The 25,352-nt window shown below is 43.6% G+C and overlaps 1 protein-coding gene across 1 annotated transcript; it reads right to left on the bottom strand.

The window, feature by feature from the left end:
- Positions 1-1,536: 1,536 nt before the first annotated feature.
- TMEM40 (transmembrane protein 40) lies at positions 1,537-24,027 on the bottom strand. Its single transcript, XM_039546171.1, has 13 exons — positions 23,557-24,027; positions 17,959-18,015; positions 16,055-16,194; positions 15,266-15,419; positions 12,507-12,614; positions 10,713-10,814; positions 8,919-8,954; positions 7,086-7,118; positions 5,027-5,089; positions 4,647-4,718; positions 4,483-4,557; positions 3,465-3,527; positions 1,537-3,038 (listed from the first exon to the last, which is right to left on the bottom strand). Exons 2-13 carry the CDS (start codon positions 18,005-18,007, stop codon positions 3,019-3,021), a joined length of 915 nt encoding a protein of 304 aa, XP_039402105.1. The 5' UTR covers positions 18,008-18,015; positions 23,557-24,027; the 3' UTR covers positions 1,537-3,018.
- Positions 24,028-25,352: the final 1,325 nt, after the last annotated feature.

Raw genomic sequence — 25,352 nt, 5'->3', positions numbered from 1 at the left:
CCTGTTGTGGCTCAGCTCCCTTAATCCACCAGTCTCTGGCACCAGAAGCGTTACCTTCCCGGCCCTCAGAGGCCTCACTCTCTCTGTACAGTGATAAGCACACACCAACTGCCGATCACGCCAAGCATCCCTCTGGAGTGCTCGGCCCCAATCCACTGGATGCTCACAGAACTCTGATTTCACTGTTCCCGAAGGAATAGTACACACCAGCTTGCCAGGTCCAACTTGGGGTCACTTAACACACAGCACGTAGATACAGATAGTGAAAACAAGAATAAGTTTATTATGAAAGAGCAGAGATTCAAGTGGTAGAAAGTCTGAGTATTGGAAACAAATGGTTACATATAAAACAAAATCATAACATGCTTTCTAGAGTCTAAACTCTCAAGATATTCCCATTGCTGCTACAACTTAGCTTACGCAAAGTCCTTTTCTCAGCATTTTCAACAGTTTGGCTGATATCCCCCCCCAATAACTCCTCACATTTTCCATACACACCTCTTACAGTGATTGGGATGACAAATGTGACACAGGTTTTCACTAGAGACCTTACATGACGTACTTTGTCAGGCTAGAATGTAGATACCAGACCCAGGGGATCCCTGTAACCCTTGTATACTCCAGTGCTCTCTGCCAGTTGGTATCAAGAGGTCCTTGAGTCATACCCATTAAAAAACTTTGGTATGAGATTCTATGCTTCAGCCTTCAAGCTGTGCATCACAGATTTTGTAGCCCGGCAAGATGGTGGGCTAAGGTGCTTGAAGTTACTTTTGTGACCTGATTCTGAGCTTTTTGAGGAACAGGAGAGGCCCTCAGCATAATTTAGACAGCCCTGGGCACCTAAGTTATGGCAACCTCCTGGGGATATACGGTGGGCCACAGCACTTCCCAGAATCTATGCAATGATGCTGTGGCTCTGTCCCTAACACACACTCCTACCTCTGGCATGTCTCCTATGATAGGGTTTGTAAGGGTGTCCTTGTAAGTCAGCCTGCTGCCTGTCCCCTTGAGTGGCTAGTGTCTGCCTGTGCAAAGGAAATTCTCCCCCAGACAGAACTAGAGCTTTTAGGTTCCTTTTCATCACCCCATTCATTTTACCCAGCATAAAGGGGTTAGAGCAGAGGTGAGGATCTCCTAGTTCTTAGGAAAACATGTTACTGAAGAGCTAGATTATCCATATGCAGTATTCAAGGACCCACATACAGGAGATGAGATAACTTGTCCATGGACAAGTTCTCCTGTTATGAATTCCAGTTTACCTCACCTTTTTGTTCTGAGTTTGATTAAGCACAGTACAGCAGGTTAGTACTCTGGCAGAACGTTAATTTCAGTATATTCAACAAAGAGGGAGGAGATACTGTTCCCCTTCTTCTCCCCAACCCTGCCAAAGACAGCATATCCAAGCTGAATCACTGCCTTCCAGAACAAGACACATTCTACAGAAGAAGAAAAGGAAGATCTTTCTTAGCCTGTGTTATGAAAGCAGGATGAAAATGGTCATAATATTTTATTACAAAAATTGCAACACAGTGTCTGAACTTGACTTTTGTTTTCAAAGTGAAGTTACATTATGTATGACAAAGGATTGTTCAACAAAGGCACATAATCAGTTAGCTGTGAACATGAGCATTTCAATAATGCTACTATTTATACTCTTAATACATTTATTTATCTTAATTTAATACATTAATTCCTCATTTTACATAAGCTATAGTTCAATGATCCACTGTGTTCATGCAGACCACCTCACAATTAATGTTATTCCTGAATAAACAAATTGAACTAAATGAAGCAAAAAAAATGAGTGGTTAAAAACAAATGCTTATAATTTATTTTCTCTAGTCTGCTGAGCAAGACTGAAAATATAGTTCCTTTGCCCTTAAAATAGTCTGTGTTGGGTTAATAACTTAAGATGTGTCTTTTTTCAGTTTCTTTCTCTTTTACGTATCCCTCCCCATTTATTTTTGATGCCTTCATATACTATAATGTATAACATTTAGTTTTTTAACCACTTTTTTTTGCTGTGTGTCTTCAGCACTTTCTACTGTTTGTAGTTCTGCAAATTTGCCACAACCCCCCACCCCAACCCCTATAAAATGACAGGTGTTCCAAATCTACAGTTCATTATTCTTTTTTGAACCACTCATTTATTTTTCCTCAAACTGCTGTCACGGAAAGAGAAATTAAATTTGCTGTCACTAATAATACATTTCTGCATTTTGCTATACACTCTGTAACATCTTACATGGCTTTCATTGCAAGTCATTATATTCTAAGCACAGTTTATCAAGGTCTGCTACAATAAATTAATCTAATCCAAAGTAATTGTACTGCTGGTGTTCAAGCAAGCAGGTGAGGTTTGCCTGGCTCATGGTTTCACAAGGTGTGAAGAAAGCAGAGCTTCTGAGCGCCAAGGTTGCCTCTTTGAGGAAAGGTGCTAACAAAGTGCTTTGAAAAACAGCCTTGACTAGTCCACATGCTCAGATAACACTCTTATAATGCAGGGCTCTAGCCAAAGGGGAATAGCTCCAATCAGCACTGGTGCTAGCAGGGAGGTATAGGTGGGTGCAACATGAAAAGTAAACCTGACCCAGAATGTGGGGGAGGAAAAGAACCCCACAAGAGTTTCCAAAGCCTGATCCAGAGCTCAGTGAAGTCTATGCAAGTCATTCCTCGACATCGATGGGCTTTGGATCAGACTTCTCAAGTGCAACCGACATGATTATATGGGTGGGGAAAATAACATGATGTACAGTATTACCCAAATAGCTTAAAATCAATTTATAAACCTAAACCCAGCCTATTTTACTGGCTGCACGGAGCCACAAAACGTCAAAGGAAAGGATAGACATACTGTACCATGGTTTTTATTCCCCAGTGGAGAGAATAACACATTTTATGGTTAACGCTTCAATATTGTATAATAGCCATTAGATTTTATGACCACCATAAAACAGGTTTATTCACATTAGTGCAATCAATCCAGAAACCAGAGACTTGTCGAACTCTGTCTTCTCTTCAGTCAACTTTTCTAATACCTACACAATGATACAAAAAAACAGGACTGTCAGGAGAATTCTGTTCAAATTAACTCCACTGGGTTGACTATTAAACTCCCCCACAATGCCACATGTCCAGATTCTCATACTTAGACATTAGCTGATACTTGTATGAAGACCAAAAAGTAGGTATTTGTCCCAGCTCAGTCATATTTCTCATTCAAACATTGCCAAGAAGTAACTACAGTCCTCTACAGTACATTAAGAATGTGAAAATGCTCTGCCACTCACAATTGAGAGAAATGAATTTCTAAATAAAATAGGCTCAAGGAATGAACGATAGCCTACAGTACAATCTTTTTAAAAAACAGAACTAGTTCTCTGGCCCTAATAGAAATGGGGTGCTCTGAGATAGCTAGGAAATATACCCACAGAGAATAAGACTGAACAATAATGTGGTGTTACCTGGTATTTTGAATCTCTGAATCAGAGGAATGAAACCCTCAAGGACACTGTGAATTCGATGCACTATTTAAAAACAAAAATACAGGAGTTGTTCAGGACCAGCTAGATTTCAACACAGAAGAAGTGAAATAGCAAAGGGCGAGAGGTGAGTGATATTTGTCCCCAACAAATATATAAAGTGTTTCAGTTTGATTGTTTAAACTAGGTCCTTCTGCAGTTCTATTGCTAACAAAATACTGACTGTGAACAAAGTTGCTTGCCAACAAAACAGTTCCACAAATTGTCGTGTGTCTTAATATTTGAGGACTTCAGTGGCTCAGACACAGGTTTGATACAGGAGTGAGTGGGTGAGATTCTGTGGCTTGCATTGTGCAGGAGGTCACACTAGATGATCATAATGGTCCCCTCTGACCTTAAAGTCTATGATTCAATGATTAAATAAGGAAAGGAGCTTTCTACTACTCTGATATAACAGGAAACCTTATGTTTCTGTTAACTGCTCTTTCCCCAATGAAATCATTTGAGGATCTTTTTTTAAAAAAATATTATTCCAAGAAGCAATATTTGAGTGTTTTCTGCTTGGAGAGCCATTCCTGCAAGGTGTGCTGAGCATCTTCAACTGCCTTTCCTCTCAATGCGAGTTGAGGTTGTCCAGAATCAAACTGCCTCACAGAATCAAACTGAGTACTTCCACCTTGCTAGATGTTGGGAAGATAGTATTATTTAACCACTGCTGGAGAATGTGTGTCTGTATCTTCAGAGAACTTGTGATTGGTAAGCAGGGGAAAATGAGTCAGCATCTTGTTTCAAATGTCAGAGGTCAGTGTGTCGCCAGGTGCAGCATGTAATTCTGAATTGGGGGTGGGGGGGAGGATTATGTGATGTGATATTTTATGTAATCTCAGCCATTAGCATTTTTCTACATCTGTTTTTTTTTTACATGATTGTATAAACTCTGCATTTCCCAGGTACTGATATAAAGCTGCTTGTTTTCTTAGATACTGTAAAATACACTTACCAAGACCAAAATATATTCCGATGGTTTCTAGCGAAGCAAAGGTGATTAAACCAAAACCAAGAGAAATGGTCCAGTCTAAAGAGAATAAAATAAATACAAGTATTTGGTTTTGCTCTGTCTTCCAAAATACAGTAATTCATCCTTACACTAAAGTCCTGTCTTACCTTTGTAGTGGTAATAGCTAACTAGTGCAGCTCCAATGCCAAAGCAAAGAATGACAAAATGAAAGAACACATCTGAAATAAGAGAGAAAGGAAATTATATCACTAAAATCATGGCCCTTGATCATACATATTCACCTACAGCAGTTAGCATAATAAATCATTTCTATTTCCACCTCAGTTGCCTTATGTGGTTCTACTAGACGGAAGTGTGAAAAGCATGTGCATAACTTGAAGCACGAGCAGCCCCATTAATCACATGCTTCAAGTTATGCACCTGCTTAAGTCCCTTGCTGAACTGAAGCCAAAGCCCTCAGGTCAGGTTCTTCTTGGGCCCAAGATTCTCTAGGCTTGGGATCAGCTAAATAAAAGAAGATTCTTACCATTTTTCCGTATTCTTATCCACTGTCTTTGACATCTCTGAAGATAAGTAATCTTTTCACCTGCTAGAGGAAAGTGACACCACTATTAGTGCAACAGTAACTGTAAAAGAAATTTTGAGAGGTTGCTTTACTTTCAGCATCTGAAATTAATTTTGCTTTGAAAATCATTGTAATATTGATCCCAGGAAAGACTAACAAGGGCCTTTCAAAAAAGATCAAATTAGTGATTGTAGAAAGATGTAACAAAACCCCAAAACAGAACTTTTAACTGATAGTGATGATTTAGGAGGAGCTGTATTATTACACCACATGAATTAGCAAAACATAATTCTCTTAGAAGCAGACATTTCTCTGGCCCTCAACTCTCTAGTCTATCAAGTTTGAAGCAGTAGTAGTATCTCAGGACTCTACTGAGACCCAGGTAAACCAGAGTTTTGTCTAATAAGGCATTTCAGCTTGAGCCCTAAGGTCTTAAATTTGTTTTCTAAGGCTACAGCTACTATAATGGAATAAATAAAAATTACTCATCATGATGACGATGTGGAATAGACTCTGTTGTAATCCGATGATTAAGTGTGTGACAGATATGGCAACTCCCCGCAATAACCTGGACAAACCCTACTGAATTAAGTTAAATCTTACTGACTTAACTTTAAGTATCGCAAGAGTTCCTTGTATGAAAACTGCAAATGTTTATGCATTAGTGTGGGATTGTAAGTAATGTCTCTAGGGAGGAAAATGTGATGTGTTTCACAGGACTATTTGGAACCATGTGAACTTTTAAAGTTAAGTGGGCTTCCCTGGAAATTGCTACAGGGAAGTGTCTGAAAATGTAACCCCTCTGGTTTTGCAGGTATTCAGCCTTTGAAGCTTTGCCAAGGGGCCCTTTTGGCTGCTGAGCACCTTTTACGTGAGGACACAATCTGAGGCCCAACTGTATAAAGGAGTGACTCGCAGGTTCATGGGAGTGGGGGTGCTTGTTCTGAGCCAAGGCAGTTATGAACTTGAAACCACAGGCAAACCCCTGGGTGGCATCTGAAGGACTGTTCACCTGCCAGAACCCTAGTTTGAGTTGGGGTGATCTCTAGTAAGCTTTTTAGCATGTGTGCAGATTTTTATTGTTTTAATATGTTTTCCTCTGCAGTACTTTCCCCTTCAGAATAAACGTGCTTTCTCAGAAAAAAATATGCTGTTTGTAGCTTCTGAGGAAGGCAGGCAAAGTTGACCTGCTGAGGCAGTCTGACTAGCTAGAGAATTCACAGTGCAGATAGGGAACTGTGCAGCCTGAAAATACCCTAGTCAGGGGAAGAGAGACACGACTCTCCGCCCATGAGAAGTGACAGCTGGGGAGCTAGAAGCCTAAAAGAGGATCATGGAGGGGGAATATAGGTAAACTGTGACAAAGTGTTTCTATAATAGCCCCAAAATTAAGAGTTATATCTGGGAGCAGGGAATCTGTTTGGAAAAAATAAAAACTGACCCAAATCTCTTGAGACTTAAAAGAAGTTTTGAATATATAACTAGAAATTTGACCAGGACTGAAGGCAGAATTACCAAAATCCACTGTGAGATACTGTGCTTGTGCTAGGGATGGACTGAAAGAAATCAGAAAGGAATGGAAATTTTACCATATTTCCCGCCAAGTTTTGAAACCAAAGAGTTTTGACAAGAAGATATTTTTTTTCTTTTCCTATTCACTGTTCATTTGACAAGGGTTAAAGCAACCCCCTCAAAACACATTTTCATGGCTAAATCATCACAAGCTATAGCTCTGCTATGTCTGCCTATGTTCAGCTGAATTCACCATACAAATGATTGCACGGGGTGAATTTCATTTTACCCATAGTTATACAAATTATTAATAACAACAGTTGTGTAAAACACAGCAATTTTGGTTCATGTGGGTTTTGTATGAACCCTGAATTTCACCATGGGTTTGGAGATCAAATAGTTCTCCAGTACTCAAAGTTAATTACTGAAATACAATATCCATGAAGGAAAAGGCACCCATACTCTAGGGAAAACAGAACTTCTCTGTTTGTTTGTTTTTTATATTTACCAGCAGCAGTTGCATTTTCTCGTCTTGCAATCTCTGAAAAGCAACAAAATATTAGGACTTAGTCCCTTGTAGTTTAAAACAAAAATCAATTCATGTGATACCCTTCATTACAACGCACATGCATATTTACAACTAGAAACAATGTGCCTTTTGTCAACAGCTGAGCGCACAAGAGATTATTCCCCACTCTACCCAGGGACAAATAACAATCTATCTAGGGATTCAAAACAGGAAAAAGACATCGGAAAGGGCACCAGACCAGAGGAGGGAGCTGTCCAGACCAGAGGACAGAGCAAGTGAGAGATGAGGGTCCTCCAGCACCCTAGGAATTCAACACAAGGAGCAGGTAGCAAAAACACTGTGGCTGTTCACAATTGCTATGACTACTGCTTTCTTTGAGGTAGCTGGGTCCCAGATGATTTAGGGATTTATAATTCATACCCAATCCCCACAATTGCCATTGGAAGCGAGCGCAGCCCAGCATGGAGCACAGGTGTTGTGTATGTATCAATCTAACTTACACATGAGGTTGGCAGCAGTGTTCAGTACCAGTCAAATATTTTCTGTGACCCCCCAGGCTAGCCCTACGCACAGGAGACTGCACTGAAGTAGTCTAGCCTGGAAGTAACAAAGGTGTGGGTAACTGGTGAAGTCCACATCAGAGAAAAAAGGCGGCAACTCCAGGCCCACCAAAGGTATGGTAGAAAAGGCACCGTGGGACCCTGCCCTCACCTGGGAATTCAGGGAGCATGTTCAGATGTGCTTATTTCCTCCTTACTATCCAGACCTCCCGGGCATCTTACCCAGTCCTGTTAACATGGATCACTCCTTAGGGACTCCCTCCTAGAACCACTACCTCCAAGGCGGCAGCAACCCCTATCCCCCCACCCACCTCCAACCCCTGCCAATTATTGCAGTGGAGGGGAGCGGTTGAGCAGGCATTCTCCCAAAATGGCGAAGTCTCCTCCAGCATTTCTGTTCTCAGAACCTGGTTGCTGACTAATGTGACACATCTGCCCAGGGAGCAGGAGGGATGAAGTGGAGAACACAAGAGGGCAATCAGCCCAGCCGCTGCAGCATCCCCAGTGCGGCAGCAGGGTGCCCACAGGCCTTTAGTCAGGACGTTTCTCTTGCTGCCACATTCCATTCATTCACCGTGTACTGCCGGGATCGGCTCCAAGCTGCCTCTGCCTAGCAATGCCTCTACCTGGATTTTCATTTGGCTTTCGCCCAGGATCCTATTTCAGCCAAGGTTTTGGAATGCATGGATGCTGCAGGATCTGGGTGAGGTTAGAAGGAGACCCGAGCTGAGCACATCACCTTACTGAAAACAAGCTCCAAAGAGCTCACAGTCTCGTAGCCACATTGAACAAGGCATCAAATAACAGCCTGGCACATGTGAGCTTCCTGGGGAAGAATGAACAACTGTCCATCATAATCACTGGGTCCCTCCCTAAAAGGAATGAACAAAAACGTTGTATAGGGATCCTATCCACTCCTGGCTGTTATAACCAATGAGTCACTAGCACCTCATCAGCTGTACAAAAGGCGGCTGAAAGATGTAATAAAAATCAGCATCGATGCCTGACATCTGTCAAATACCACGAAGAGCTCAAACAAAGCTAGGAATGTAGTCTCCACACTATATCCAGGTCTAAAGCCAGACTAATGGCACTCCAGGAAAATAGGCACATTGACACAGCACATTTATAAGCATGCAGTTATTCTTTTACAATAACTAGGTTGTCGGCCAGCTATTAGAAACCTTTCCATTACAAAAGTCTGTTTCCATCCATGTGAAGTTGCTGAGGGTGGTAACCTGTGAGAATTTACCTGATTCATTATAGGGGACAACCTCTCCCGGTGCACCTAAAATATTGCACAAATATACAGTAGATTAATATCCATCCAATTAGCAAGCATTGAGGGCCCAATTCTGCCTTCAGTCATATGCATACAATCCCACTGAAATCAGTACACTTGCACAAGTGTGACTAAAGGCAGAATTGAGCCCCATGTCTTTAAAATTAGTATCTTCGTTGTGAGTTATGCAGCTTAGCTTCTAAAGGAAAGTAATTTATACACAACAATACTCAGCAACTGAAAGTAAATAATATTTAGAGGCTCCTATATCCTACTCCCTGCATTAGATGATGGAGTTCTATTGTACTATGAGACTCCTGTGTGACAAACTATAGCTCATTATGTCAATCTAAACATGCTGCTATTGAATCAGACTCAACAGACATTTAGAATAGTTAGTTAAATGACAAAAGCTTTAACTTTTTACATTTCATGGTCCATTACTATGGGCTGATGGATGTTACTATCTGTATGTGGATATCACACACATTCTCTGTATCTGGACTGTACTTGCTTTGTGGTTTCTTTTACAGGGAAGGAAAAGTCCTGAGAACAAAAAACAGTGCATTGACTGTAGTTATATTCCTCAAATCAGTTCCGAGGGGGTGCTGACTATAGACACTATAAACGATGCCTGTCATTTGTGTTTGAACTCTTTAGATGAATTTCAGTAGCTGTCTCTGCCCAACCGTTACCTTAGGTATGAACTGAAATCAACAAAAAGTTGAGATCCAGATGGGAGCTCTCCCATGTTTCTGGAGGGGAAGGGCTTTAGACCTGGTACTGCAATCCAGGCTCAGCTCTAATATTAATGATTTACTATGCAAACATCTCAAAAAGTTTAGAGATAAGCATATGTGCTATGGTTATTACTATTTTATCATCATCGTCCCTTTCTACAACCATGTGCTGGCTGGTGTTTGTGCTTATGCATGTGGCACAAGAAGTGCAGCCACAGGGAGATCAGAGTGGAAGTATTCTGTCCTGCTTCTGGCTCTCCCAAAACCTGTGGTGCACCTTCTCTGTGATGGGAGAGGTGGAGGGGTTTTCCAAGCCAGGGCCTGCAGTTTAGGCAATGTGGTCTGTGTAACCACATAGATTCCTGCTCCCGTCAGGAACAGAATGATTGAAGAGGCTGTGGCCAGATAGAACATGTGCGCACAATTAACACAATTAACACTGCTTGTAGAACATTAAGATATACCTGTCTGAGTGGAAACAAAACAATGCTAGAAGTGTATCCCCCTTTTGTTGCCTATGGATGCCACCACTAAACAAATAACACTATTGTTATATCACCCCACCTCAAATAGCTAGGCTTCCTGTGCCTCTGAATCTTCCTGATCAGTATTTGTGTAGAGAAAAATAGTTCTAGTCTCATCAGGCTTAATGAAAAATAGTTCAGCAATATCAGAAAAGATGGCACAAAAACTTTATTTATTTTGGCCATAATATAGTAAAGACCATTTGGATATGTGTTGGGCGGTCCGGGCCCTTTAAATACAGTGATCATTATAAACGACCTTTGTTTCATAGCTGGCTTTAGACAAGTCTGGATAGGAGAAAGATCAGCAGTAACTGCTGGAATACAGCAGCTGGCCAGAAAGTTGCAGTAACAGAGTTCATGTTTTTTCACACAGCTGTATAAAGAGCCACCTAGTTATTTTTCTTTTTCACCTTTAAAATACAGTTCACTTGGTCCTGGGTGCTAGAAAGTTAATGATAATAGGGCCCCCTATGGGAAAGAAAGACTTATTTGCATACCACTTCCATCTTGATTTTCATGGTCTTGGTCTTCCTGACTTTGGTTGTGAGAAATTGGCTTCACCGTTGCCACAGAGACTTTTTTCTTGCCAGCACTGGTGGCTAATAAGGAAAGAAATGATAGTGACATATTATAGCTATTAGAAGCTACTTCTGTATGTTCTTTAAACTACTTTGTGAGGCGCCTTAGCACAGGTTTCAGCACACATCATGAACACCTTGAAGAGTGCAGGCATATGAGCATTCACTTGGCAAGAAATCTGGGAACAGTCAATGTTGTTATGCATGGAAATGTATCTTTATGAACAGGATGTGCATTGATACATCATTAAAGCTCTCTTGTTACAATATCTTTTTAAGCTGCTAAAATCTCTAAACTACTTGTGATGGGGTGCTCACCCCACACCAGAGTGGAAGGGGTTAATGGTGGCCTCATGGACCTGCCACATCTGAGGCCTCCTGACAGACTAGGGAGGCTCTGCAGGAAGCAGCCACTTGGAGGGAAGCTGCAGCCAATCAGAGCCCAGCAGGCCAGTACAAAAGGAGCTGCAGGGCAGAGCAGGGCAGTTGCTGTGGGAGCCCAAGGAGTGAGGACTATGCTCCTAGCAGGCTGCAGCAAGGGTAGCACCTTAGACAGAGTAGTTGCTGGTAGAGACTGGTGGATCAGGAGGCAGCTTCTGGCTAGCTGCTGGGACTTGCTGGCTGAATGCCCTGAGAAGAGGGTGAAGAAGGTGCTGGAGTCATAGGGAAGTGGCCCAGGGAATTGAAGCAGCATTGAAGGAAGTTAAAGAGATGCAGCTGCTATCTACAGAGTCTCTGGGTTGGGACCCAGAGCAGTGGGCAGGGCTGGATTCCCCCCTATTCGCCACTGTGGAAGTGGCTTGACTATTGAACAGCGGTACCCATCCCTGAAAGAGGGAAACAGAGTGGGTGATGCGGACAGAGGGCTGAGTCATGAAGAGGATGCTGGAGTACTTGGATTGAGGTGGGTCTCCAGATGGAGAGGATGACAGGAGAGAGTGCACTGGCTGGCAGAGCTAATCACCATGACAGCCAGTTGGAGGTGCTGCTGTGGTGAGTGGACCCCATCACACTCCTCAAGTGAGAAATCTTTAGAGCATTGAATAATGGATTCAGGCTTGTTTTCTCTGTAGAAGGAGTTAGAGGAATTTTTCTGGTATTTGTGTCTGTCATACCAAAATGGAAAAAGATACAAATATTTAAATGGCTACCTGGACGCCAGACTTTGGCACGTGACAGCTGTATGGTGCATATTGGCTTTGTCCTACTGTGGCCTGTTTGCTTCCTATCACTCTTCCTAACCCCAGTGCTGTGTCTCCTACTTGCGTCTCCCCTCTACCACCATCCCATCCCCCTATCTGCAGTGCTCTCTGTCCTCCTTCATTACTCCCTCCCTCAGCAGCTTGCCTCTACTACCTTCCACAACCATAGCACCAGCTTCTTACTTCCTCTTGCTTGCCTGCCTTTCATCATCCCATCCCTAGTCCCAGAGACTTCGATCTGCTCCTTGTGTCTATAGTGACTATCAGTATCCAAATGCCACCTCTCCACTGGAAACTGATAGCTACTCTTCTGCACCTGGTGAATCTACAGATGTTGCTCTTTTGACATCTCAATTTTGCATAGTTTATTATTTCAGAGGTTTTTTTAATCCCTGCAGAACTGGCACAGGATTCTCTTGTATAAATATCTGAGCCGTTAGTCAGACTACCAATAATTTAAATTTTTTTACCATTAAATTGCAAGTGAAAGCAAGACGAACTCTCTCTGTACCTCGTGGTTGTGTCTCTGCAGGCTCCTGAGATGATCTTTCAACCTCACTTTCTTCTTGTGAAAATGTGAAACTTTTTTCCAATTCCTGAAGTAGTTTCAATTTTTCATCTGTTAAAATGCAGACATAAAATATATGCTGTTTAAAACTAGTATTTAAGGTTTTCCTACTTTACGGTCATGCATTATTAACAATGGAGCTCCTCCTGGAAAATCAAATCTTAACATTTTGTTGCTTGCTAGTGCACATACAGCACTGCAAGTAACACAAGCGAAAGCATGAAATAGACAAGTGTTCAAATGCTTAATGCCACAATTTTAAAAAACGTTTAAAATGCTGCTGTGGTGGGAGCCCAAGACATCTTGGCATGGGCTTTACCATGTCCATGTTGCCAACTCCAATGAAAATTCACATTGCCCAGAAGCAGACACAAGTAGAACAAGAGGGGTGGTTTTGTTGGAGGACTTGATTGTTCACCAACTTCTGGGCTGCTATTTTCCTATTATAATCTTGATCTCTCATTGCCCCTCTCAAATTACGCTGCACCACCAACATCCTCTTGTCGGCATAAGACAGAGGTCTAAATGCTGTGCTTGCTAAACTCTTCTGGGCTCTGTGAATTGGGTTGCAGGCATTTGGAAAATGTTTTCAGAGAAAATTTTCCAAAGAAGCGGGTGGTCTTGGGATCTCCAGACACTCCCAGCAGTGGGGGTTCTTGGCACTCACTGGTGTATTTTAGGTAATTCTTTTGGGGTTTAAATGTAATGCTGCACAGAGATCCTGAACAAGGCCTATGTATCCAATTATTATGTATTTGTATTACAGTAATGCCAAGGAGGCCCAGTCATGGACCAGGACCTCATTTTGCTGAGCACTATACAATCACAGAACAAAAAGACAGTCCCTGCCCTATCAGTACCATTCTGTTCTGAAGTAGGATTTGGGGGAGGGTGGGACATAGGCCCCCTACACAAGGATGAATTTCAGCCTTCATGAATGTATCATAATAATCAGGACATAATTATTCTGGAACAGCTATTTTGGTAAATTTCCAAGTGTAAATAGATCCTAAGATGAACAGTTCCTCCTCCACGGTCCTAACAGAGGGTGGTGAAATAGGTTCAGCAAAAGGCAAAGCTACCGGCAATTCGTGTTCTTTCATAACTCATTACAGACTTGAATGCAGGGGCAGCTCCAGGCACTAGCGCACCAAGCGCATGCCTGGGGCAGCAAGCCGCGGGGGGCGGCAGTCAGGCTGCCTTTGGCAGCATGCCTGCGGGAGGTCTGCCGGTTCCGCGGTTTCAGCGGCGGATACGCAGAAGGTGCAAGACTGGTGGACCTCCCGCAGGCGCACTGCCAAATCCGTGTTACCAGCAGACCTCCCGCAGGCATGCCACTGAAAGCGTCCTGACTGCCGTGCTTGGGGTGGCAAAATACATAGAGCTGCCCCTGCTTGAATGTGGGCTCACATCTACCCCAAACCTGCCATATTGTGTAAGTTTTTGGCTCAGAAATAGGCTTATTTGAATGGGAAAAGGGCCTATCCCAAGCAAAACCAGGCTTTCATATTCAAAGATCAAAACTCCAAATTCTGTACATTTTCTATTCAAAATTAGCCATGTTATCAAATTTCCCAGGGAAATCAGATGAGGCACACAGAATCACCTGACTCACAATGGCAAATTTTGCTAAAATATTTCCACCAGATCAGCACAGCTGTCTGCCCAATATGGCAGCTCAGTGCACTGCTAATTTGATCAATACGTCAGCTATTGTCCCAGATCAGGACAGAAGATTCCCGCTTTATGCAAAAGATATATCAGTGGGTGGAACAAAACAAAGGGGTGGCAATCACGAGAAATCCCCTAGCTACCACCTGAGCTGGAACAAGGGCTGTACCAGGGGAAGGGATTCCAGTTCATCAGACTGGAAGGCGTCCAGTCTGTGATAGAAGCTTACTGAAACATCTCTGAGGGTGAGATTTTATCTGTATTCAGTTTTCTTACTGTATTAGGTTCAGACTTGCATGTTTTATTTTATTTTGCTCGGTAATTCACTTTGTTCTGTCTGTCATTACTTGGAACCACTTAAATCCTCCTTTTTGTATTTAATAAAATCACTTTTTACTTATTAATTAACCCAGAGTAGTATTAATACCTGGGGGGGGGGGGAGCAGCGCAAACAGCTGTGCATATCTCTCTATCAGTGTTATAGCGGGCGAACAATTTATGAGTTTATCCTGTACAAGATTTATACAGGGTAAAATGGATTTATTCGGGATTTGGACCCCACTGGGAGCTGGGCATCTGAGTGTTAGAGACAGGAACACTTCTTAAGCTGTTTTCAGTTAATCCTGCAGCTGTTGGGGGACGTGGTTCAGACCTGGGTCTGGGTTTGTAGCAGGCAAGCGTGTCTGGCTCGAACCAGGCAGGGCACTGAAGTCCCAAGCTGGCAGGGAAAATGGGTTGGAAGTAGTCTCAGCACATCAGCTGGCAGTCCCAAGGGGGTTTCTGTGATCCAGCCCGTCACAGCTTCTGTCTATTTGGCTCCCATCATCATCTGGGCAATACGTCTTTCTAAGCACTTTCTCTGTTCACTTTACTGTAATTCACTTCTATTCTCTCCCCCAACACATTTCAGTGTTTTGAAATAAAACTAAAGCCCTAGTCTGGCTATAGCCATTTTTAACAAAACAGAGCTATTACTCCTTGTTTACATGCCAGATTTGGTCTGGACGGATGTGCAACCAATTAATAATCACCATTTTTCTTGGAGCTGGGCAACTCTCTGTAGGCAGATAGATCTTTCACCTTTAGCAGCAGATAAAGCACAACCATTGCATTAACTCCTTTTTTTCCTATGGTCTTCAAGGAGGCTGCACGTTCATCAGATGAGTTTATGCCTCTGTTAAGGAGCTGAAAGAAAGGTAAGTACACATCCAACAGGCCTTAAAAAAACCAAGCACTTATCATAAGCATCACACAATGTACCTGGGGAAAGCACAATAATATCCCTACTTTACAGAAGGGGAAATGTGGTCCAGTGCTCAGACCCCCTAGCCCATGCTGCTTTCACTGAACTACCCCACAAGCAATCACTGTGGCATGGTGTAATAGCATCAAACTTTTCATCCTACTCTGTGGCTGAGTCGCAGGACTGGAGAAATAGTGTACAAGGGTCTTGAATGGACATGTGATCATCTGAATAGCTTGCAACGCTCTCTTACAACTTCAATATTAGTGTCCTTGCTGCAAAGAAAGCAGGTGAATAGATACAGAGGAATACATCGGGGAGCTAACATTTTTTAAAGTTAATTTCTTCACATCTGCAGCAATAAAAATAAATGAGAACTTTGGGCCTGATTCTCTTTAACACCACGGCCCCTTTATGCAGCTGTGGCAAGCATAAAGGAACTTTAGCATAAACGAGACTCAGGCTCTACATTTTATTCTCCCAAAGAACAGTGGACAAACAAAACCCTGCCGCCAATAAGGAAATACGTAATATTTTACAAAGAACAAAAGAAAATGAGGTTCCCTTAGTAACTTACATTGTGTGTTTCTTCAGTGGTCAGGCTGGCTGGGTTAACAGTGGCTAAACATTTTATTAACAATTCCCAGAAGGACTGGTTCATTTTCTCAGATGTTTCCAAGTAATCAGCATCAGCAGCAAAAGCTTTCTGAAAAATGTCTGGGAAAAAGATATTTATACAATTAAAGAAGGTGCATACAGGACGGTCTTGTGATGAGGAGTTACTGTCATGCTCTTACATAGCTCTGGTAATGGACATGGGTCCCTGTAGCATGTCTGGCTTCTAGGAAAAGGCGTAACATTTGATCAGTTGGTATGAAAACAACAATGGCATAAAGAAATGCATGGTCTGCCATTACTCAATGAGAGAATCTCATAAGTTGATAACAGTCTTGGTACCTTTGCAATGCTATCGTTTCATTGGAGGAAGAAGGGAAAATATTTGTAATGCTAGAGGCTGTGGCCAAAACAGAGTGGGTATCAAAAGGTACTGGTGTGAATCTGCTAATCAGGGAGTATTGGGTGACTGCATGAGCCCACTTAGGGTATGTCTACACTGCAATTAGACACCCTCAGCTGGCCCGTGCCAGCTGACTCGGGCTCACAAGGGTCAGGTTGCAGGGCTGTTTAATTGTGATGTACACATTCTGTCACTGGCTGCAGCCCGAGCTCTGGCATCCTTCCACCTCCCAGGATCCTAGAACATGATCTCCAGCTTGAGCTTGGACATCAACACTGAAGTTAAACAGCTCCGCAGCGTGAGCCCAATGAGCCTGATTCAGCTGGTGCATGCCAGCCACAGGCTTTTAATTGCAATGTAGATGTACCCTTAGACTAGGAGGGGTTGCGCTCAGAATAGCAAGGGAGCAAAATCTGATTAAAGCTAGGCCCTGACTGTTGAGCTGCATTTGTGGCATATAGAGTAGGTGTGATTCTGATTTCCGGATACTGAACCCTCAAATGAAAGAATGTTCCCACCTATCTGTAAGGAGGAATGGCTGCAACAGGATCCCAGATGGACAAACTTCCAGGATGACATAGTACGCTTTTGATTTCTCCAGTGGGGATTTCATGTTTTTCTTTCATTGTTTGTTCTCTTCCTTAATCTCTTCGTAGGTTGGCAAATATAATGAATGAGTTCCTGGGCTGTGCCTCTTGGTGGCGCAAGACACACACCGCACAGCACCACAGAATGGAGGGCAGAGGTGGCCTTAAGACAGGGGTTCTCAAACTTGGGGTCAAGACCCCTCAGGGGGTCACGAGGTTATTACATGGGGGGTCGTGAGCTGTCAGCCTCCACCCCAAACCCCACTTTGCCTCCAGCATTTATAATGGTGTTAAATATAGAAAAAAGTGTTTTTAATTTATTAGGGGGGATCACACTCAGAGGCTTGCTATGTGAAAGGAGTCACCAGTACAAAAGTTTGAGAACCACTGCCTTAAGCCATCTTTGAGTTCTGGGGAGTCTGGGCTGACTGGGGCCAAAAACACCCCCAGGGTAATGTAGGCAACTCAGGGGGCTGTCTGTGAGGAGCTTCGTGTCCCAGAGTCACAATGGGGCTTGCAGGTGGCTCTGGGCCTGTGCAATGCCATGTGTGTGACAGAGGAGTTCATCCTACTGCAGTGCACATAGGCCTGGATGTGAGGGAGACTCCCGTCCTCTCAGCTGTGTTAATTGCCAAATAGAAGAGTTTAAAAAAATCCAAAGCGAAACCAGAATAAATGCAAGTGTCTCAGCCTGAAGTGGTGCCCGTCTGCTGCCTGACCCATAGGTCTTTTACAAGTGGGGAGGGGATGGACCAGGGCATATTTTCAGAAGGACCAAGTTCTGAGCTTTCAGGGGCCAGCACAACAAAAGCTAGGACATAGGTTGTGGTGTGGCATTGCCACAGGCCTCGGCCTCCATGTTTCCCTTTACGTTACCTTGTTGTTTTCTGGTGAGGACTGGAAGTGAGAAGTTCAAGTTGTCCATTGCTGTGTCTGTAAGAACAGAATTTTAAAATGAGCATGAGCTTCTCTGTGCTTTCCCCAATGTGCTTCCATGCAGACAGAGTGTATCATTACAGCACTTAGAATTCTGTAATCACGCAGGGACTGCATTCTTGCAGCCATCATTTAGGCAAAACTCCCTTTGAGTCAATGGGAGTTCACCTGAGTGAGCGCAGCAGGATTATGGCCTGGGTGTTATGAAAGAACTAGTTATTGTCGTCATGAGTAAAAATATAGGAACTCCTGACTCAATCGTTAAATATTTTTATAATAGCAACAAAAATTATATGATTTTCCATAGATGTGAGTAACTTAATGATAATTCCTCCTCATTAAACAGAGTGATCAATCTTCACTTGAGAGCTGTCATTCCTTAAACTGGAAATAGGTAGATCAGTGAGGATATGGGAAACTCTGCTAATGTATTCAGGAAATGAATGCTGTGGAGGTGAACTGAACTTAAGTCTTGAAATAAAACATATCTTCACTTTGCCAGATTTTTCCCCAGATTCAGAGTTCTATGTGTTTTCCTAGAGTAATAAGCAAGGTGCTATGAGTTGTGAAGGCCTCCGTTTGAATTCCTGCTTAGCCATTTATTCACTGTGTGGCCTTCAGCATGTCACTTAACCACTTTAAGACTAACCCTAAAATAATACTTACTTACTTCTCAGGTGTGCTGCGCAAGCTAATTAGTTAACGATCTCTGGAGTGCTTTCAAGTTATTATTCCAGGTAACGATACTATGAGTTTCCAAAGAAGCACATGGATTTTGAGAAATGCAGCTCTGCTCTGTTTAACAGTAGAAATTGGCGCAGGTAAAATATAGAACCTTGAACTCTGGCTACACAGGTGAACACTTTTCACTTCACCCTGGGTCACATTGTAACAACAATTTTTAATCAGAATGCCCCACTGATTTCAATAATGCCCCGTTCATTATAGATGGGGCTGGTAGCCTGACACAACCCAGATAAGATCCAGTTTTCAGTTGTTTATAACTTTGCCAAACTGAAATTTTCCATACCAGGTGTCTGCCTCCAGTTGAACTTTTTGGAAAATTGCAGCCAAAACACTTTAGCCATTTCTGAGAACAAAGCTAGGGGAAAATATATAGTTTTCCCATGTTAAAAAAATTCTGGCAATCTTTTCTTTGAACCAGCTCTATTACCCCCATGAATGGAGCAGGGACTTGAAACTTAGCAGGAGGTTGCCTGTGTATCAGGGCTATGCCTCTCACTGTGCCTATGAATTGCTACCTGGATTTGGCCAAGTTGGAAACTTTTGAAAAATTATAGTTCGCACATGCTCGCTAGAGACATTAGATTTTTAGCAGCTAAAATCCCTAATTCCATCCACTCTGAGCATGCTCAAGCCTCTCACCGCTTCTAGTAGTGAACAGACTATCCCCACACAAGTGATTGAGCATGCTCCAGCCCAAGACAGGGGTGAAACTGTAATGGCTGCTCTGGGCCAGGGTGGGGCTGGGGATGGGAACTGAGCGCAGGAACCCTGTCTCCTTCTGTGTGCTTAGTGAACCCCCTACTGGCACCAGGCAGCATGGAGAAGGAAGCAGTCTGATTGGAATGGACAAGAACTGGACCCAGGGGAGGGAGAGGAATGGACTGCAGCAAGGAATCCAGTGAGACTGGGAATGGAGAGGGGAAAGGAATTGGAACTGGCTGGGTAAGGGGTCTGCAACTGGAAGCTGGAGGGAGGGAAGGAAATGAGGTAAGGGTCTTGTGGGGGAAGAGAGTATGTGATCAAGTAATTTAAGAGTGTATATATATGGGGGGCAGCATTAAGGTTGCACAGGCAACCTTAGTTCTGGTATTTCCTAACTTCTGAGCACTTGCCTTTGCAACTTTGTGTATGGCTACACTTGCAGCTGTACAGCGCTGGGAGTTAAACCTGTCTTCGTACAGCTGAGTAGGGAAAGTGCTGCAGTCTGGCCACACTGACAGCTACCAGCGCACTGTCGTGGCCACATTTGCAGCATCTGCAGCGGCATTGGGAGCAGTGCATTATGGGCAGCTCTCCCAGCGTTCAAGTGGCTGCAACGTGCTTTTCAAAAGGGGGGGTGGGGTGGAGTCTGACAGGGAGCGTGGGGGAGAGAGAGAGTGGATTTTTGGAGCCGACACTGTGTCAGCAGCTGCCTTGCAAGTTCTGACCCCCTCCCCCTTACTCACTGAAAGCAAACAGCTTTTTTTCCTCACAGACCAGATAAGCAGCTGCTCCGAAACGGACCCTCCCCCGCTCCCGCCCACCGCACTGCTTCTCTCTTCAAGCAAACACTAGCTGTGGGTGTTCCAAAGGGAGCCCCCTGTCTGCCGAGTCACAGCAAACAGGAGCTGTGTTTGTTGTTTTTTTTTTTAGATAAGCAGCTCCAGGAGCCCGGAGTTGACAACAAAACAAACAGAGGCATCACAATAAAACAAAGACAGTAATCTTTACTTAAAAGCATTATGGGAAGCTTCTGGAGGTCAGTTACAGCATACTAAGATTATTCCCTGTTTACACTGGCACTCCAGCGCTGCAGCAGCAGCGCTATTCTCTTTATTCCTCTCGTGCAGGTGGAGTACATGCAGCGCTGTAGCCACGGAGATACCACCAGCGCTGTAACTCTCAAGTGTAGCCAAGGCCTTAATGTTACTTTAATATAGTTATTTGTGTGCAGATTAGAAAAGAACTAAATACTTACACATGAAACCATTAATTCTTGAATTAAAATAATTTTCAACTACAATGGGCCTGATTCCAACTCATAGTACTGTAAATGGACTAAAACTAGTAAGAGGAGAGGCAGAACTGATATTTTGATGAAACAATGCTTTTAACATTCTGGGTGGAATATTTTTCACTTTAAATAATGGCAATTTTATGCTGATATATGTATAAGTCAGAGTATTGAATTCGGTCAAATTGAATGAAATACTAAGGGAGAAAGGAATAAAATTACTTGAAATAAGATTTCCCTTCTTCTTGCGAGCCTGGGGTTTGGGGTGTTTAATAATACAAACAGTTAATTCAATTAATGTTTGTATTTTGTAAAAACATTACAGGCAGGTTTCAGCCTGAAATGAAACATGGGGTATGGGCAGGGCCGCCCAGAGGATTCCGGGGGCCTGGGGTCTTTGGTAGCGGGGGGCCCCCGCTTCAGCGGTAATTCGGTGGCAGGGGGTCCTTCCACTCCGTGACCCACCGCCAAAGTGCCCTGAAGACCCGCGGCAGGGGCTCCCCACTGCCGAATTACCGCTAAAGTGGGACCCGCCGCCAACGTGCAGCCGGGCCTTCGGTGGTAATTTGGCGCTGGGGGGCCCCCACCGCGGGTCTTCGGGGCACTTCGGCAGTGGGTCCCGGAACAGAAGGACACCCCCCCCTGCCGCCGAATTACCGCCGAAGACCCGGCTGCACTTCGGCGGCAGTCCCGCTTCGGCGGTAATTCGGCGGCGGGGGGGTCCTTCCACTCCAGGGCGGAAGAACCCCCTGCCGGCGAAGACCGGGAGCGGAAGAAGCTCTGGGGGCCCCTGCTCCAGGGGCCCTGAAAAACTCTTGTGGGGGCCCCTGCAGGGTCCGGGGCCTGGGGCAAATTGCCCCACTTCCCCTCCCCCCCCCGGGCGGCCCTGGGTATAGGGAGGGGAATTTAGCCAGTATGCTCTGTACTGCTTTGTCCAATCAGCTCTTACTCCTGGTTTTTTGCTGCAGCAGCATCAAAGAGGCCCAAGTGAGTCACCATGCATCAGTGAATCTGACACAGTGTGTACAAATGGAATAACAGATGGAATGTTAAAGGCAGATGTTGACAGTGTCAACATCATGAGCCATCAGAATTGATTTATCATAAAACTTTACTCATTTATATGCCTTAATGAGTTAATGCCTTCATTGTGTCTAATATATTGGGTACATTAAACAAAATACACTTCTGGTGCCACTCCCTATTCCAGGTATATTACAACATTCCTTAGGATTTTATCAGAATACTGGAGCTTGAAAAGAACACTGCTCTGTGCTACTGTACTATATGTCCTTCAGCAAAGGACTGGAAAAAGAAATAAATATGCTGTGGGTTCCTCAGATGTGCCCCTGATAAGGCCTAATCAATCCTTGTGCTTTAAAGCTGGGATTTTTAAAGAAACAGAAAGGAGTCAGGCACTGAACTCCTATTTAATGTGAATGGGATTTGGGCAACAAAGTCCCCTTGGGTTGAAAATAAGTCTAAACACATAAATAATAATCATGTGTTTATTAATATTATTATTATTCCTTAGAAAAGTACATCCTCTGTAACTATCAATCTCTGAAAACTGTTTTAGTAGATTATATACAGTAATGACAAAATGATTATACTATACTGGCATTTCAAGTGTGACAGTTGAGGGGGAATTGTAAGACGTGTCATAAGCCAGATTTCATTTACCATGCTGTAAATCAGAACTTAATGTCTCTGAAGTCTTTTTAGAATTATACTAGAGTAAAACTTGTGCAAAATCAGAATCAGGCCTGTGTTAAGATATAGTGCAAACAGCTGCAAGAGGAAGCCATTTGCAACTCACAAGAAGTTTCATTGATCCTACAAAACCCAAGAACTATGCTTTCTGTTCTTGAGTGCCATCTACTGGCACCTTCTCTATTAACTGTCCATTTACACATTCAAAGATACAGAGCAGTGATTCTCAACCAGAAGTACATGTACCTCTGAGGGTACGCAGAGGTCTTCTGGGGGTACCTCAGGTCATCTAGATGTTTCCCTAGTTTTACAACAGGCTACATAAAAAGCATTAGCGAAGTCAGTACAAACTAACATTTCACACAGATGGGACTTGTTTATACTGCTCTGTATATTATCCACTGAAATACAAGTACAATAACTATATTCCAATCGATTTATTTTATAATTATATGGTAAAAATGAGAAAGTAAACCATTTTTCGGTAATAGTGTGCTCTGACACTTCTGTATTTTTATGTCTGATTTTATAATCAAGTAGTTTTTAAATGAATTTGAAAGTTGAGGGCATGCAAGCCAAATCAGACACCTGAAAGGGGTACAGTAGTCTGGAAAGGTTGAGAACCACTGATATAGAGCACTCTTTTAACAGTCTACATTTATGTATCTATTTCCTTGTGTAGTATTTGGCTGTACTGTTTTCAAAAAGCTAAAGATTGGTTTTTGGGTTTTTTTAACTTCAGTAAATTTAACACCGTCCCATAGAGCTCACATTAACAACTTGAGAAAGAAAAGTTAAGACAAAGACCTAGTCTTACTTATTTAAAACATTGTCTCATCACTACAATGATCGTTAATTTAAAAAAAAACGTCAGAGAGAGGCAGACAATAAGAACCAACTTATTAGGTGAGGGGCTTTGAGGCCCAGTCCATTTAACCACAAAGATTCCTGCCATGTCAATTCAGTCAATTCAGTTCCCAGAGGAAAATAAATAACCTCATAGTTTCTATACCACAGTTAGAGAAACAGCCCCTTACAATGTAAGAAATGACCAAAACCACATTCTCTATGTGCTTGGCATTTACCTGTTCTGCTGCCGGCACTGCTGCTTCGTCCTGTCTGAAAGGCAGAGAGGGATGTGTGTGGTAGGAGCCTGGGCCTGACAGAGTGATAACTAGATGTCTGTCTGTGTGTATTAATCACGTGCTCTGTATTGGTTGGCGCACGGAGGGGCTGTGAAGTCACAGTGCCAATGGCAATTACATGCGGTGCTGCTCCCTTAGATTGCCTGACTCACAGAAGCAGGAATGGTTTCATTTCCTCCTCCAGGCTGTGAGCTCCTTACATTAACGTTTTACCCCAAACACCGAGCAGTGAGGCTGGAACTTTAACTTCCACCATGTCCGGGAGTTTCCTGATTCCAAGGAAAGGAGGTGGTAGAGCCTTGGGCCCCTGAATCAGCCAGGCACAAATGCAGACCAACTTGCCTGATGAGTCTGGGTGGAGGTGGAGCAGCAGCAGCTTCAGTTTTCTGGTTGCCTCATAAAGAGCAGAGAGGAAATGAAATCTAAATTCATTCCACTTTTGTTTTGCAAGTTCAGTTATAAGGGGATTGTCTTCATTGTGGGAGGAGGCAGGGCAGGAGGAGGAGGAAGCCACATGCTGCTGCAGCTTCCCGGCTGCTGCTGTTTGAGCTAGTTAGATGAAAGTTAATTCAGGCCTGGTCTACACTACGCGTTTAAACCGAATTTAGCAGCATTAAACCGATTTAACCCTGCACCTGGCCACACAACGAGGCCCTTTATATCGATATAAAGAGCTCTTTAAACTAATTTCTGTACTCCTCCCTGATGAGAGGAGTAGCGCTGAAATCGGTATTGCCATGTCGGATTAGGGTTAGTGTGGCCACAAATCGACGGTATTGGCTTCCGGGCGGTATCCCACAGTGCATCATTGTGACTGCTCTGGAAAGCAATCTGAACTCGGATGCACTGGCGAGGTAGACAGGAAAAGCCCCGCGAACTTTTGAATTTCATTTCCTGTTTGCCCAGCGTGGAGCTCTGATCAGCATGGGTGGCGATGCAGTCCCAAATCCAAAAAGAGCTCCAGCATGGACCGTACGGGAGATACTGGATCTGATCGCCGTATGGGGAGACAAATCTGTTCTATCAGAGCTCCGTTACAGAAGACGAAATGACAAAGCATTTGGAAAAATCTCCAGGCTATGATAGACAGAGGCCACAGCAGGGACTCAGCACAGTGCTGTGTGAGAAGCATAACGGAAAGCCAAAGAATCAAATGGATGCTCATGGAGGGAGGGAGGGGGTACTGAGGACTCCAGCTATCCCACAGTCCCCGCAGTCTCTGAAAAGCATTTGCATTCTTGGCTGAGCTCCAAATGCCTGAAGGGTCAAAAACATTTTCCCAGGTGTTTCAGGGTGTATGTCGTCAATTTACACCCTCCCCCCCCCCCGAAAGAAAAGGGAAAAAAATCGTTTCTCGCCTTTTTTCAATGTCACCCTATGTCTACTGCATGCCGCTGGTAGATGGGGTGCTGCAGCGCTGAACACCAGCATCCCCTTCCAGGTGGCAGACGGTGCAAAATGACTGGTATCCATTGTCATCATCAGCCTGTGAGTGCTCCTGGCTGGCCTCGGTGAGGTCGACCGGGGGCACCTGGGTAGAAATGGGAATGACTCCCGGTCATTCCCGGCAGATGGTATAGAAGGCTTGGTAACTGTCCTCATCATAGCAGCTGGAGGCTGAGCTCCATCAGCCCCCGCTTTCATGTCTAAAGAAAAGATTCTGTACTGCCTGGACTATCATAGCAGCGGGAGGCTGCGCTCCTCTCCCCCACCCCCCTTTAATGTCCTGCCTGGAC

This window comes from Mauremys reevesii, linkage group 7 (genome assembly GCF_016161935.1).
Source record: "Mauremys reevesii isolate NIE-2019 linkage group 7, ASM1616193v1, whole genome shotgun sequence".
NCBI lineage: Eukaryota > Metazoa > Chordata > Testudines > Geoemydidae > Mauremys > Mauremys reevesii.
Note: the sequence above shows the minus strand (reverse complement) of the source record. Positions and strands in the feature narration are given on the sequence as shown.